The following is a 14443-nucleotide window of genomic DNA, read 5'->3' as shown; positions in this document are numbered from 1 at the left end:
CCAAGAGAGTTTGCAATTGCTTGCAAGACAGAACCAAGGGATGAGAGGCTTTCAGGTCAATGTGCAGAATTGCAGCCCCTCTCTAATGTATTTCAATAATGACCATTTGAAGATGGGTGCATTACTTGGCTATACAGTGGTACCTCAGGTTAAGTACTTAATTTGTTCCGGAGGTCCGTTCTTAACCTGAAACCGTTCTTAACCTGAAGCACCACTTTAGCTAATGGGGCCTCCCGCTGCCTCCGGAGCACGATTTCTTTTTTCATCCTGAAGCAAAGTTCTTAACCTGAGGTACTATTTCTGGGTTAGCGGAGTCTGTAACCTGAAGCATCTGTAACCCGAGGTACCACTGTATTGCAAAACATGCAGGCTAGGGAATTGAATCCCAATCCATTTCAATTATTCTCCAATACATGTGTCAAGACTACCTTGTGTGTTTTCAGGTGAGGATAAGAAAATAAGAAGAGCCTAGTATTGGCTCAGGCCTGTAGCCCATCTAGCCCAACATCCAGGTGCTTGTGGGAAAGCTGTGATTTCCATTAACTAGTGTTCAGAAGCATACTGCCTCCACCACCACTAGTAGACATTGCTAGACAGATTCATGACGGTCTAATTGTATATGTAAGCCATCATAGCTCTATAGTTTAAGTATGCACTGCATGGAGTATTTTCTTTCAGCTGTCCTGAATCTCTTGACATTCAGTTTCATTGGCTGTACACAATAGTACAGTATGAAAGAGGAAGAAAAACCTTTCTGTATCCACATTCTCCATGCCATGCATAAATTTCTATCATGTCACCTCTTCCTCATTTTTCTCTAAACTAAAAAGTCCCAAAGGCTGCAAACTTTCCTCATAGGGGAGTTCTTCCACCCCCTTGATAATTTTGGTTGCCCTTTTTGGAAACTTTTTGAGCTCCAGAATATCCTTTCTGAGGATAGCTTTTCGCTGGTCAACTAACCTGTGCAAATGATTATCACTAGTATCTGCTTCCCTACTTGTATATTTATTTATTTATTGGTCAGTTTATCAGATGTGTGCTCCTAAGGGTTTCATCGGGTAGCATTAAGATTGAAAGGGAAGCGATGTTTGCTTCCGTACAATGATGCAAATATTATTTTGCAACTGTTAAAGAAAAAGCAGATATGTCACATTCGTAAGGCAAGACTATGCTTACTAAAAACAAGCAATGTGCTTCAATTTGTAGAATACCAAAAAAGTTTATTAAGTGCTTTGCTGAGACTCCCAGAAATATTAAGTCTGTGAATCCAGTTGGAATCCGGTTGGAATCCAGCGTAGGGAAAGGTAACTTAGCTAGGCTGATGTGTACACAGTTAAATGGTGAGTATTAAGGAACCTTGTTGTTCCCTTTACTGTCTGGTTTGCATTTAGTACTTAAGATCTTGGACAAATATTAAAAAGGGCAGAAAATATGGTTACTTTTTACATAGCCACCTAAACAGTACCATAAAAAACACCCACTGTGTTTTTTATCAGTCATGCAACAGTTTGCTTTAAAATATATTATTTTATTTATTAAACTCTTAAATATTCAACAAAATAAAAACTGGGGTTAGGAAGAGAACATAAGAGAAAATGCAAGGATCTTTCAACATGATTATGGAGTTATATCAGCATATCCCCAACACTCAAAGAGGAGCAGTCATGCAAGCATTATTATATTTCCCCCCACCATAGCCTTGACAATAAATGCAAGCAAGCAAGCAAAAAGAAAATCCCACAGCAAGCTTGGACACTAGACACATTTCTTAACACATAGCTAAACATCCATAGTGTCTAAAAATAAAAATGCACAGAGATGGTGGATACTTTTCAAGCTAAACATGGACATAGTGTTTTGTTTTTAAAGGCAGGTGTTTAAGAGGTACAAAGGCACCAAAACTGGCAGTTATTTCTGTAGTATATATTATCACAGTTGAATCCTCCACAACCCAAGTTTGCACCTTGATCCTTGTGCTGTTTTAAACAGCAAAATAAAAATTATCATTCTGCATTATTTCAGGTTGGCAATGACATTCACACTTGTGCTTATATGTATACTGGCAGCCCATTCTAGTCACCTCAACACATCCCACCTTCATAATTCATCAGGGTGGATGTGTTTTACCTTTAGCTGATAGCAGGGGAAATTTATCTCCAGAATCAGCCTGCTTTGTTACTTAATCCAGTACCTTTAAATCCATGTTTTGTAGGAAGATCCCTTACCAGCATAAGAAGAATATATAATTTTAAATGATTTTGACTAAGAGATCAATGATTAAAGGGTTCCATAGAAACATCCTGGGACAGGTAACAATTTTGTATAAAATGAGGGTAATGACACTACTCCCTGTGGCAGCTATAGTTGCACCAGCTCTCAGTTTTGTAAATAAAAGATCACACATTGGTACAATTCATCTCTGCTCAGGAGTTCTTAATAGGCGGGTCTTTTTTAAAAAACAGACCTATATTTTTTCCTTACTTTATCTTCATAAAAAGAAAATCCATTGGCTGTTCTCTATCTATGCAGTAAAGAGGTAGTTATGACCAGATGCTTATCACTACACACCTTCCAGATAAAAGGGGGAAATAAATACAATTACTAAAAATGTAAGCAGTGTGCTATCAACATTTCCAAGTTAAAATCACAAATCACTATATCTAGCACAGGTGTGGTGCGATAGAGCTGCTCCCATCAGTGCCATTTAGCTGGAGAGCAATGCTTTCAGCTGTGAAAAGAAACACTCATGCAAATTGTAGGTGGCATCACCTGTGGTTCATAATACTGAAAGGAAAAAAAGAAAGAAAGAAAGCTCCAGAGGCAATCAATTTGGAAATACACAGTTCTGTGCAAAAGCTGTAAAAGGACCAGCTACAAGGAATTGGGGAGGGGATTCCTGGATTCTCTGGATAGTTCCAAAGGTCTTTTCTAAGAATCCCCCGTAGCAGCCAATGTTGTTGGACTACAACTCCCATCATCCCCTGCTCGCATGTCCAAAGCTTGGGGATAATGGGAACTGTAGTACAACAACATATGAACTACATTGGCTAAGAGTATGTAGCCAGAGTAAGAGTATGTAGCCAGAACATGGACCCAATTGAGGTGAACCACAAACTAAGGTGACAAAATATCTGAACAGGTTGTGTACCTACTATAAACCCACTGAGCCCAGAACAGCTGGTTATCCAGAATACCTTGGGTGGCAATTCGAACAGAGGTTAGCCGGCATTCTCATAAGAGGACATCAATTTTGGCACAAGATTGTATCATTAAATGTGTTCAAGTTTGTACAAATAAAACAATTCTAGCTAGAATAATCAGCATTTCCTCCTTTAGAGGAGCATTCACATTATGAGGTCTTATATGTCATGGAAGGAAAGCTTGGTTCTGTTCCAGTTAGAAGATTAGTCAGAGGGTAGTGGCTTCTTCTCTGTTTAAATGGAGAGCAAAAACTGGGTTTCTCAAGCCTTGTTGACATAGGTTGCTTTAGTCTTCATCATTTGGTGCATAAGAAAATCCCAAAAAAGCATCTGTTGCACTGCAACTACTGGTAGCAAAGTCGGGGGTACGGATGATGGAGCTGGAGACCGCTTCCTGAGTAAATTCTGGGTCAAAATGCCGTAGATCAGCAGGACCAGCCTTGAAAAGGAACAGCAAGTTATTTTTTCTCTATTCTGCAAGCCTCAGCTTATGACAGCAATACTAATACTGTTTTTTATTATTACCAATGAGAGAGGAGATGGTAACATAGGAAGATCCCTGCTGGATCAGACCAAAGGCCTGTCAAGTCCAGCATTGTATTTTCCACTTTGGCCAACCAGATACCTGCTGAAAGCCCACAGACAGGACACGAGGGCAATTGTTATGTTATGTGAAGCCTGAGCAAACTATGGCTCTTCTAAACCAGAACCGGATACTATTTCCAACCGTGGTTGAGAGGCAAATGATATTATGCAACCCCAATGACCAACACATGGCTATGATGCTTGGACTGGGCCAGCATATTGCAAGCTTAGCTCCGATTCCTGCATCACAAGTGGTTGGACTAGATGGCCATCAGAATCCCCTCCAACTCTACAATCCTATGAAGTCAGGAAACTCCCTGACCAGTTATATCAGGCATGAGGAACCTGTGGCATTCCAGATGTTGTTGCATGCCGGCTCCCCCTGGCCCCACTGTGCATGGCCAATGGACAAAGAGGGTGGGATTTATAGTCCAGCAACATCTGAAGAACCACAAGTTACCGTGCCTTGGATTGTATGATCTTGGGGGAGAGGTGGAGGTTCTGCCCCAGAAATTCTAAAAGAAGATGGAGCAGGTGATCTCTTTAAGCATTTCTTAATGTTCCATCAGGATCCTCCCTCAACTGCGGAATTCCATCAGGCTCTAGGAAAGGGGAAGATGGGACAACAAGGGCTCTCCATTGGCTCCACTGAAAATACTAGCAACTCTTGGCTCATCCTATCCTAATTTGTTCCATTCCAGTTGGTTATTACAATAAGAAGCAGTGCCTGAACTTGCTACCTTCCTGCCCCATCCATTTTCCTCTTGTGTCTTTTTAGGCTGCAGGCTTGATGGCAAGGACTATCTTACCCCCTTGCTATCTGTAAGCTGCTCTAGAAGACTTTTCTCCTGAAAAGTGGGATAAAAGACTTTAAATTAAATAATGCCCAGTCTCTATTCATCATTACGAAGTAGAAAACTTTCCACTTACCACTTTAGGGTCAAATGGAGGTGTGATCCTCTTACTGTACAAGTCGTCCCAGTTTATTGGACTGAAGAACACGTGGTTCTTTATCTCAAGCTGTGAAGAAAATGAATGTCACTCCAGAGTAAGCCATACATTCTTAGAACTTAGATGTTGGGCACATTCACTTGTATCTACTCACAAAAACCTGTATGTTTAAATTTCCATGCATCCCCCCCACCTCAAAAAAAAAAAAACACAGTACCACCATGGCCATCTCTCAGCTCATCTGAAATCTCTTAAGCATTTCCCTTCTGTAGAGCTCAGGTGAACACAACTTTCTGTAAACACAGTCAGCAATATGTATTTGCATGCATATAATTTCCCAAAACAGTACATTAATCAAGAGAAAGCAGCAGCACAGACATACAAAACCAAGCTGCAATGTGGGCAAAGCAAGAAATGCATACGAAAATGTCGACATATTTTCAAGTATCATAGTATGCAAGGAAAGCGATCACTAGCAGCCAATTAAATACTGCTAACTATGAAAGTTAGCAGTAGCCCTCTGTACTGAATGTGTTGCCTACTCTGATCTTATCCCCATACTGCTTCTACTCATCCTGGGGTTTCCCCAGACATCCTTTTTATGGTGCATTCATGATGATTTGTGCTCATGATGGTATCAGGGCAGTTATACGTGGTCCTGCTTTCAAAAGCTTTGGTGTGTACATACTGGGTGGTTTTCAGCTATTTCAGTTTTTACTCAGAGTAAACCCACTGAAATTACTGGGCATAACTTAGCCATGTTCACTCATTTCAGTGAGTCTGCTGTAAGTAAAACTTAGTTGAATACCACTCATTGCTTCATTTTCAATCAGTGCATATCTCATAAATACCTGCTGTGGTATAAAATGTCCCCATGTTTTTGGTCCCACTTTTGTTGCACCGAAGTGCAATAGTGCCCTTCCAGATAGCAATAATAGGGTAACATTGGAGGAACACTGCAAAACAACTAATATAGCAGAATGATATGTGAATGAGTCTGTATAAATCCACCACTAAAGTACTGTTATTGTGCCCATGGCATGTTGCAGAATACATCCACATTTAAAAAAAATACCAGTCTGGAGGAGTTATTATCCTTGGAGTTATTATCACTGCTGCTAACAGGAATGGGAAAAGGAATGTGAAAAGAATTTCAGTTCAGTTCACATTTAAAGGTGAACCTATTTCATTCACCCTTTCCAATGCACCCAAAGAATTCGCACTTCTACAAATTTTGCAGTGCAGTTCTCCAGTCAAAGAATGTGTGCAAAATATGCATCTACTAGGGCAAAGCGTGCATAAAAATGCATATATTAAGGAAAACAAGATGCAAAATGCATTTTGGTTTGCAAAAATATTAGGAGAAATTCCATACAAATGTGTTGGGAGAAATTCATGCTAAAATGCCAATTAATTTTCATGATGCCTTTTTTATGTAAACTGATGTGAAAGACTGAATTTAATGACGGAAAATGAAAAATTGAGAGAAACCAAGACTGACAGATTCACCCAGTGCTAGCTGCTAATATGAAACATTGATTACACAGCCGCAGCAGAGTCTCTAGTCCCCTAAAACATAGAAATGACATGGTCACATCTTAGGGCTTTTGCAATCAATGCAAGGCAGAAGGACAAAAATGAAGGATGTGGAGACAACCTGACAAGAGAGCAGCAAAGATGACAGGGGACAGTGCAGATCAGCCAATAACTGACACAGAAAATGGGAGGCTGCAGATGTTTCAACAGGTGTTAAAATATTGCTCTCTCGGGGAAGGATGAAATTCTTAGTGAAAACAAGGAATGAGTAATGGTGACTAGCGCTCTAAACGTACAAAGTCTGTCTTGGCTCCCAGCCTCTTCTTCTGATCTTTATGGAGAAGTCCTTGCAGGATATCGCAAGCTGCTATGGTCTTGGTTCCTTGAATCTGAAGTGGCTTGTGCAGAATATTATCATACATCTGAGACACATCCCGGCTGTAAAACGGAGGCTGAAAGGAGAGAAGTGGGAGGGGAGGAGAAGAAGAAGAAGAAGGAGAAAAGTCAAGTTGCATAAGCATGCATTGCAATATTGCAGAGACATCAAATTCATGCTAGTTTTTTTTTTTTCTACAGTTCAACAGGAAAGCTAGGAAACGGAGGGGATAGTGCTTCTTAAATTTTTGTTTCATATACTACTGTGGAATGTTTCAGATAAATCCTCAGTTGCTTAGCAATGACTAAGCATGCAGTCCACAGCTTGCTCTGCAGTTAGCATATGACAAACTTCTGCTGGATCAAAGTCCAATGTTCTGTTCCCACAAGTGCCTAAGGGAAGCTTGCAAGGATGACATAATTGCAATAGCCTCTCTCACGTGTGATTCTCAGCAACTGGTAGTTAGAGGCAGGCATATTGCACCTGTGGGGTCACGAAGAGTCGGATACAACTAAACAACAACAACATATTGCATCTGATACTGGAGGCAATGTAGCCACCATAACCAGTAGCCATCAGAAGCCTGTGAATTTGTCTAAGTCCCTTTTCAAGCTGTCCAAGTTGGTGACCATCGCCACACCTTGTGGTAACAAATTCCATATTCAAACTTTGTTGTTTCTGTGCTTCCTGTGTCTCCCCAACATTCAGCTTCGTTGAATGTCTCTGGATTATAGCATTATTAAAGAGGCCGGGGGTGGGGTGGAATGGGACTTCTTCCCAGAGAGCTGAAAGTGGCTTGAATGAGGGATCATTGTAAATGGGTATAAACACCTCTGCTTTTTGCATCTGGTTAAACAGGATGACAGCTTTTTCTGTTGCTCCAAACCACCTGTAAAAGCCGTTTGTCCCACTGTTGCCTGTGGTCTAAATCGGCTTGCCCACAGCTTAGGATTCTCTTTCAAACCACTTTCAGCACTTGAACTGTTGCCTGCAAAAGCAACGTCAGTTTTTGAAAGCTCACCAAACCAAACAACATTTCGTAGAGAACAGCTCCAAGGCACCACCAGTCTACAGTTCTGTCATAGGGCTGTTTCTTCAGCACTTCTGGAGCCAAATACTGTGAAAGGACAAGAAGATTTAAAAACAGAGCACACCACCACGAAGTATCCCAGTAATTTTCCAGAAGCCACATAGGTAAGGTGAAAAAGGTAGAGGACCCCTTGATGTTTAAGTTGAGTCAAAGGCATCTATGGGGTTGCGGCGCTCATCTCGCTTTCAGACCAAAGGAGGCAGTGTTTATCCACAGACAGCTTTCCGGGTCATGTTGCCAGCAGGACTAAACTGCTTCTGGCACAATGGGACATCGTGACGGAAGCCAGAGCACACGGAAACGCCGTTTACCTTCCCGCCGCAGCGGTACCTATTTATCTACTTGCACTGAGGTGCTTTTGAACTGCTAGGTTGGCAGGTGCTGGGACAGAGCAACAGGAGCTCACCCCATCACAGGGATTTGAACCGCCGACCTTCCAATCAGCAAGCCCAAGAGGCTCAGTGGTTTAGACCACAGCGTCACATATGTATCCTTGATTGGTAGCCCAGCAACATCTGGAGGATTCAAGCTTCTTTATGTGACAGACTGTTGCCTCGTGTTTTCAAATGAAAACATACAACTCCCACCATCCCTGTCCATTGGCCACGCTGGCTGGGTTTGATGGGAGGCCAAAAACATTTGTAGGGCCACAAGTTCCCTACCCCTGTTATAAAGATTAGTGCTTCTAAATTCTTACTGGAGTAGGGGGTAGGGAGGAAAAAGGATAGGAGAAATTCAACCCATCCAGTTTCAAGTTAAGTTGAACAACCCTTTTTTGTTTTTGCTGTGGCTTGTTAAAAGATTACCCAGCATGTTTTAAATGGGAGCATAGCCTCACACCTCCAATTCAGGCCTTAATTCATAGTTTTGACACTTTCAGCTCCTCCTAACAGAATTATGAGTTACTTCAGCTCATGATGTTCACTGTCCCTACAGAGTTCACACAACTGGCAGAGAAGAGAAGGGGACCAATTTGCAGCTTCAGATTCAGTACTTTGAATGTTGTTTGTTTTAGATTTAGAGCAGATGTCCTCTGTTAAGTTGTGGGTGAACATATCAGATGACACAGCGATTCTTCAAACAGCTCTTGTTTATTCACAGGCCAGAATAGAACTAAACTGAAGGGTTCAGCCAGCCTGCTTATATAGAGCTCCACTACAACGACACAGTAACCACTTTCTGTAACTATCCAATCACTGAACATCACTTTCAATCCCTCATTTGCATATGTGGACCTGAGTGAAAACTAGCTACAGTATCCCCCTGCTGGCCCAGGGTGAGAACTTCAGTACATAACATCTTCAACTTTTGGGGGCCAGGAAGCACATTAAGAAATGTAAGTAAGTGTCATGGGCACCACAGAATACCCATTTCACATATGGAAAAAGGGCAAACAATAAGCAAAACATCTACCCACACTCCAAAACAAACACAGATTTTAAAAAAAAACAGGCAGCAACCCCCAAACAAAAAGCACCTTCCAACGAACAGCCAACCCCCGAAAAACCAAAGCAGTCAAAACATCCTGCAACACCCCCCACACAAAAATCAGGCAAAACAAATGGGCAAGCAGAAAACAGGCAATGCATCTCCATATGGGTCCCATAAGAGCATGGGTATCTGGCTGTTGCTTGCATTTCATTTTCCATCAATCCTACTACCACTTATTCTAAAAAAGAAAAAAACAACGAACACCTAACCTCAATTAAAAAATAAATAAATCACAACTTGAGAGGGGCAGAGGGCTTTGGCAGGCACCAAGGGGTGTCTGATAGTACCACAATGCCCATGACCACTAGTTTCGTGATCCCAGATTTAGAGAATTGCATTGTGTGTCATGGCACAACAACATCAGTAGGGGCTACTCTGTGTAAGCCTACAGGACTAAAAAGCCTACTCAGCTGGCACAGTCCATTCTCAGTGGTGGTGCTCAGTTCCTTGGAAAAGTCAAAGCAGAGACAAAATCACCTATTGAAACACATAGACGTGTTTTCATAATCATACCTCTGGGGTGCCGCAGAAAGTAGATGTTGTTTCCTCTGGCTCCATTCCTTCTTTGCAAAGTCCAAAATCAGTCAGTACAACATGGCCCTAAAAGAAAAAGGAGAAATACTGAGCTCCTTAGGAAGCTGTATTCCATATTTTGCCACTTTTGCATTCCTATTTGACTTGGTTGTCCCAGTATAATTACAAAACTTTTCCTACCAACAAATAACAACTGAAGTAGATCACACAGTAATGTGCAAGAATCCATAAATACATACCTGACAATCCAAGAGAATATTTTCAGGTTTCAAGTCCCTAAAGAAAGGAGGAAAGAGAATAAGGGAGGTGGGAATATGGTGATTAAAATCTGGTGGGATTTCAGGGAATCCTCTCCAGCTTCAAGTGCTTAGATGTATCTGTTAAAAGAATTACATCTTGCAGATTCCAAAAAGTCTCCAGTGTTACCTTTCACATACCAATGAAATCAGTTCTCTTATACACTTGCTTTATTTTCTAGCGTTTCTAGATCATCTGTTCATTGGCACAATGTTTGGTCATTATGCCACACTTTTTAGTGCAGACATCCTGCTACTCTTCTAACCTTGAAGGGGCCGATAAAAAAAGTGATGGAAAATTGCACTGCTGTGTAAGACTCCAGCTCCCATCAGCCCATGCCAACATGGCCAGTTGCCAGGAATAATGGGAGCTGTAGTCCAACAACAGGAGGGGTATAGGTTTCCCACCCACCTGTTAAGTGGCTCTGGGGTGGGAAAGAAACACATTAGGAGAAACAGGGAATGGTTAGTGATATGGAGGATTGCCTCTTGACCGCTACTAATCTAGTTCATCAACTTTTTAGTGGCCGAGCTGGTGGGGTGGGGAAGTTGACATTCCAAACTATTTTTTTTTTAATAAAAAGAAGAGTTAAAATTTTATCTTCTTTAAAGGCAACACTATTCTGGGGGGGGGGGGGGGAAACACTCCAACCTTAATGTATCACAGCAGCAGCAGCATTATTGAAATTGCTTCTTAATATATCTTACTAAAGCTACCTGCTGTTATTGCAAAAATACTGTACCGGTAGATGATGTTCAGTGAATGGAGGTAGCCCACCGCACTGGCCATTTCAGCTGCATAGAATCGGGCTCGAGGTTCACAGAAGCAACGTTCTCTTTGCAAATGGAAGAAGAGCTATGAACCAAGATGGGAGAATTTGAGGCTGGAGAAAACTTATTCCGTAAGTACCTCTATGCCTGAATCAAGAGACTTAACAGGTTGCTTATAACAGGGTTTTGGATTTGACACACTTTCCTCAGAAAAAAACAGCTTCATTATTCCACACTCATGGAATACCAAGTATTCAGTATTCAGCCCGGTGCCCTATTCCTCGGCTATTTCAGGAACACAGCAAGCTGGTGACCTCCAAATGTTTTGAACCACAACTCTTCCCATCAGAGATGTGGTACAAGACATCTGGATGCACTGGGCTGGGGAAATTACGTAGCTTATATAAATTACGTAATTGATTACATACATTATGTTGTCATTATGTTGTTCTACATCATTCATTTCAGTGCAAATGGGGGGGGGGAGAGAAAGAATGCAATCAGTGATGTATCATTTGCAAGAACAACAATAAATATCGATCACATTCAGTAGACCAATTTCCATTCCTGATACGGGATGAGTAAGTGACCACAAGCAATTTCTCCACCTGTTTCCATTTTCGTTGGAATTCTCTAACATCCCTCACTGTCCCTTTTCCCTTGTCTGTCATGTTTTGTTAAGATTGTAAGCCTGCCGGCAGGGACTGCCTTATTTTGATTGTTTGTAAGATGCTTTGGGAGATATTTTGGCTGAAGAGTGGTGTACAAATGGTCTAAATGAATGAATAAGTAAGTAGTCCTAAGTTTGAAAAAGTTGAAGACCACAGGGGTACAGCGTATTAAATATGATAACTAGAACTGAACATATGCCAAATCATTCAGAAGACTTTTAATATTGCACCTATTCACGTTGAAGGTGAAGCCCAGAATGATAGCACTGACCGAACCCAATGCTCTGTGTGATGCAAAAAACTGACACTCACTCACCTCTCCTCCATTTACATAGTCCAGTACAAAGTATAGTTTCTCTTTGGTCTGGAAGGAATAGTGGAGCCCCACAAGGAAAGGATGTTTCACATTCTTCAGGAGCACATTGCGTTCTGCCATTATGTGATTTTGCTATGAAGAACCGAAACAGAGAGAGAGAGAGAAAGAGAGGGAGGGAGGAAGGGCTAAGTTCACAGATCAAGTTTTGTTTCGTTTCAAAATTAAATTCACTACAGTCACACACATATGCATAAATGTCTTTAGCAAAGCCTAACAGCAACTTCAAGGGAAGGAGGAATTTTAAATGGATCTCTGGCATGGGAGGAAATGGTTACAGCCCCTCCCTCCCCCCAAGCGAGAGCTGGGGTCCTAATTGGAGCCATGGATGGGATTTTCTGAAAATCTTGATGTTCAGCTTCTATACACCAATTTTATTTTTCTAATTCCCACCTTACTCTTTGATCTCAACAAGAAGAGAGGGGGTTGTTTTGCTGGCTCCAACAAAAATGCAAAATATTCTCGTATATTATTTGCATTATTTATACATACATACAACAATGCATACAACTGTATGAAAATGCTCATTATACTACAAGGGCTGACTCTCATGCATATTACAAGTATAATGTATGCATAATTTTGCATATAATTAGTCAGGCTTTAAAAAGAAAAATAAATGCATGGGTGCTCAGACATAAGCAGAAGCTCAATGAAGCACAGTCAGGTTGTGACTGCCAAATTTCTGTGTATAAACCCATTTGAAATGGATTCTTTTTCCATCCCTGAGACCCCCACAAGTGCAATTTATAGAGTAAAAGAAAGAAAGAAGAACAATTCATTCATCTACAAGGGACACATTTAGTGTTGTGTGCAGTTTGGCCCTCAGACCAATGTGATGCAGTTCACCAATGGCAGACCATGTTTTTGGGTTAGGATAGAGGCTGGATCTAGACACAAGCAAAAAAGTTTCAGGAAAACACATTGTAACGCATTGTAAACCTCGTAATGAGAAATAACGTTGCTGAAAGACAGAACTCCACAGAGCCATCTAGTGTCACAGTGTTATAATGCATCTTAAACACTTTTTTTTTTTTTTTAAAGAATGTAGCTGACTCCAGGGAGATGGCAAGTATAAAATAGCTTTCAAAGCCCAGAAATTATTCACCTGAAGAGCTATTAAGAGTTGTGCTCCTGCAGATATAGACACAGATAGAATCTCTCACGCACACACAGAGAGGGGGGCACGATATACAGAGCATAGGGAGAGAGTAATAAAACTCATTTGTTGAAAGTGCAAGTAGATTCCTTTGAAATGATACCTCTTTCTTCTTGAGAATAGATTTCTTCTGCAGAACTTTCACAGCATAGAACCTCCCATCAGATTTGCGTTTTGCCAAAAGGACCTGAAGTGGAATTGAAAAACCGAGGGGGTAAAAGAAGTGTCCAGCTTTCATGTCCTTAACTAATTGGTCAGTGTTTTATGTTCACATTACAGTGGTATGCCAAGTTGGCAGCTGCACAATGTACAGGGCAGGGAGACTTTGCTTCCTCCATTATGCCAATCAGCAGGCCCCATTCCTAGGAACAATTTGGTGTTGGTGTTGGGGTGAACATATTTTGGATTTCCAATAATCAAGAGCAGCAGCAGCAGCTTATCACTAATTAATCCATTGCACACAGTAACTGCTCCCTACCTTAGGCACAAAAGTAAAATTGAAAAGAGAATGGCATTGAAACTTCTTAATACGACTTTCATTATTAAAATGGGCCCTTTAAAGGTACCACTGAGATGCTGTGAGAGAGCATGTCAGGCTAAGACTTAGGGAGTTCTAGTTCAAATGCCTGCCAAGCCATAATGGTCACTTAACAGGATGGTTGAGAAGATAAAGATGGGGACTAGGTTCAGAACCCTGAGTCCCTTGAAGGATCTGTTCTCCAGATTGCATTCTAGCTCCTTACTTTAAGATGGCAAAAGGGAGCGGCAGACTAAAGAGCAGGAATAGCAATAACAAATGGGGAGGGGAAGAATCACATTGTGGGTACAAATGCTAGAATTTAGGGCACCAGTTCAAAAGCACCAGAAGCCATGCGCATGAAAGCAAAGTAGGAAAAGAAATGGGATGATGGTTGCCACGTGTCATTGACACAGTAATAAAAGTAAATAAATAAAATTCTTGCAAACTAGGCCACTTACTTTTCCAAAGCTACCTTTGCCAATTATCTTTAGGAAGTCAAAATCTGTTGGCTTGGCACTGTTAGAAAAAGGAAACAGAGTAAAACACACAAAGCTCTTTTCTTCAGTCAGCTAGGTTCTCCCCACCGCAACCTTTCCTCAATTCTGTCATTCTGTCCTGGCAGATAAAGACACGGGATGGTAGTCAGCCAAGGTTTATTCAGAGTGGAGATTAAAGGACCCAGCTTAGTCATGTTCATTAATTTCAATAGGTCTATTCTGAGTAAACATCAGCTGACTACCACTACCATTCTTACAGACATTCAACTCTTCATAACCAGATAACCTGCTATTCTCTTGGGTGATTGCTTGGCTAAGAGTTCAACTAGTGCATTGTTGTAGCTTAAGGTACATATTTTGGAAAACCAAGCAGAAAATAGGAGCAAAAGGTTC

The 14443-nt window shown here is 41.2% G+C and overlaps 2 protein-coding genes across 16 annotated transcripts in view; one reads left to right on the top strand and one right to left on the bottom strand.

Annotated features, from left to right (window-relative positions):
- LOC309534148 (uncharacterized protein) overlaps positions 1–14443 on the top strand; it is a 344509-nt gene that overhangs the window by 78095 nt on the left and 251971 nt on the right. The window lies entirely within an intron of this gene.
- Positions 1508–14443, bottom strand: part of SGK2 (serum/glucocorticoid regulated kinase 2) — a 34633-nt gene continuing 21697 nt past the window's right edge. For all 9 annotated transcript variants that reach the window (XM_082226260.1, XM_082226262.1, XM_082226264.1 and 6 more), the window contains 10 exons: positions 14012–14069; positions 13137–13220; positions 11818–11949; positions 10803–10915; positions 10003–10039; positions 9743–9829; positions 7670–7765; positions 6569–6724; positions 4716–4805; positions 1508–3639 (listed from right to left, as the gene is read on the bottom strand). In XM_082226260.1, the coding sequence (XP_082082386.1) occupies positions 3487–3639; positions 4716–4805; positions 6569–6724; positions 7670–7765; positions 9743–9829; positions 10003–10039; positions 10803–10915; positions 11818–11949; positions 13137–13220; positions 14012–14069 (1006 nt within the window). In that variant the 3' untranslated portion in view covers positions 1508–3486. The remainder of the gene's footprint in view (positions 3640–4715; positions 4806–6568; positions 6725–7669; positions 7766–9742; positions 9830–10002; positions 10040–10802; positions 10916–11817; positions 11950–13136; positions 13221–14011; positions 14070–14443) is intronic.

This window comes from Podarcis vaucheri (assembly GCF_965113315.1).
Source record: "Podarcis vaucheri genome assembly, chromosome: 6".
Taxonomy (NCBI): Eukaryota; Metazoa; Chordata; class Lepidosauria; order Squamata; family Lacertidae; genus Podarcis; species Podarcis vaucheri.
Note: the sequence above shows the minus strand (reverse complement) of the source record. Positions and strands in the feature narration are given on the sequence as shown.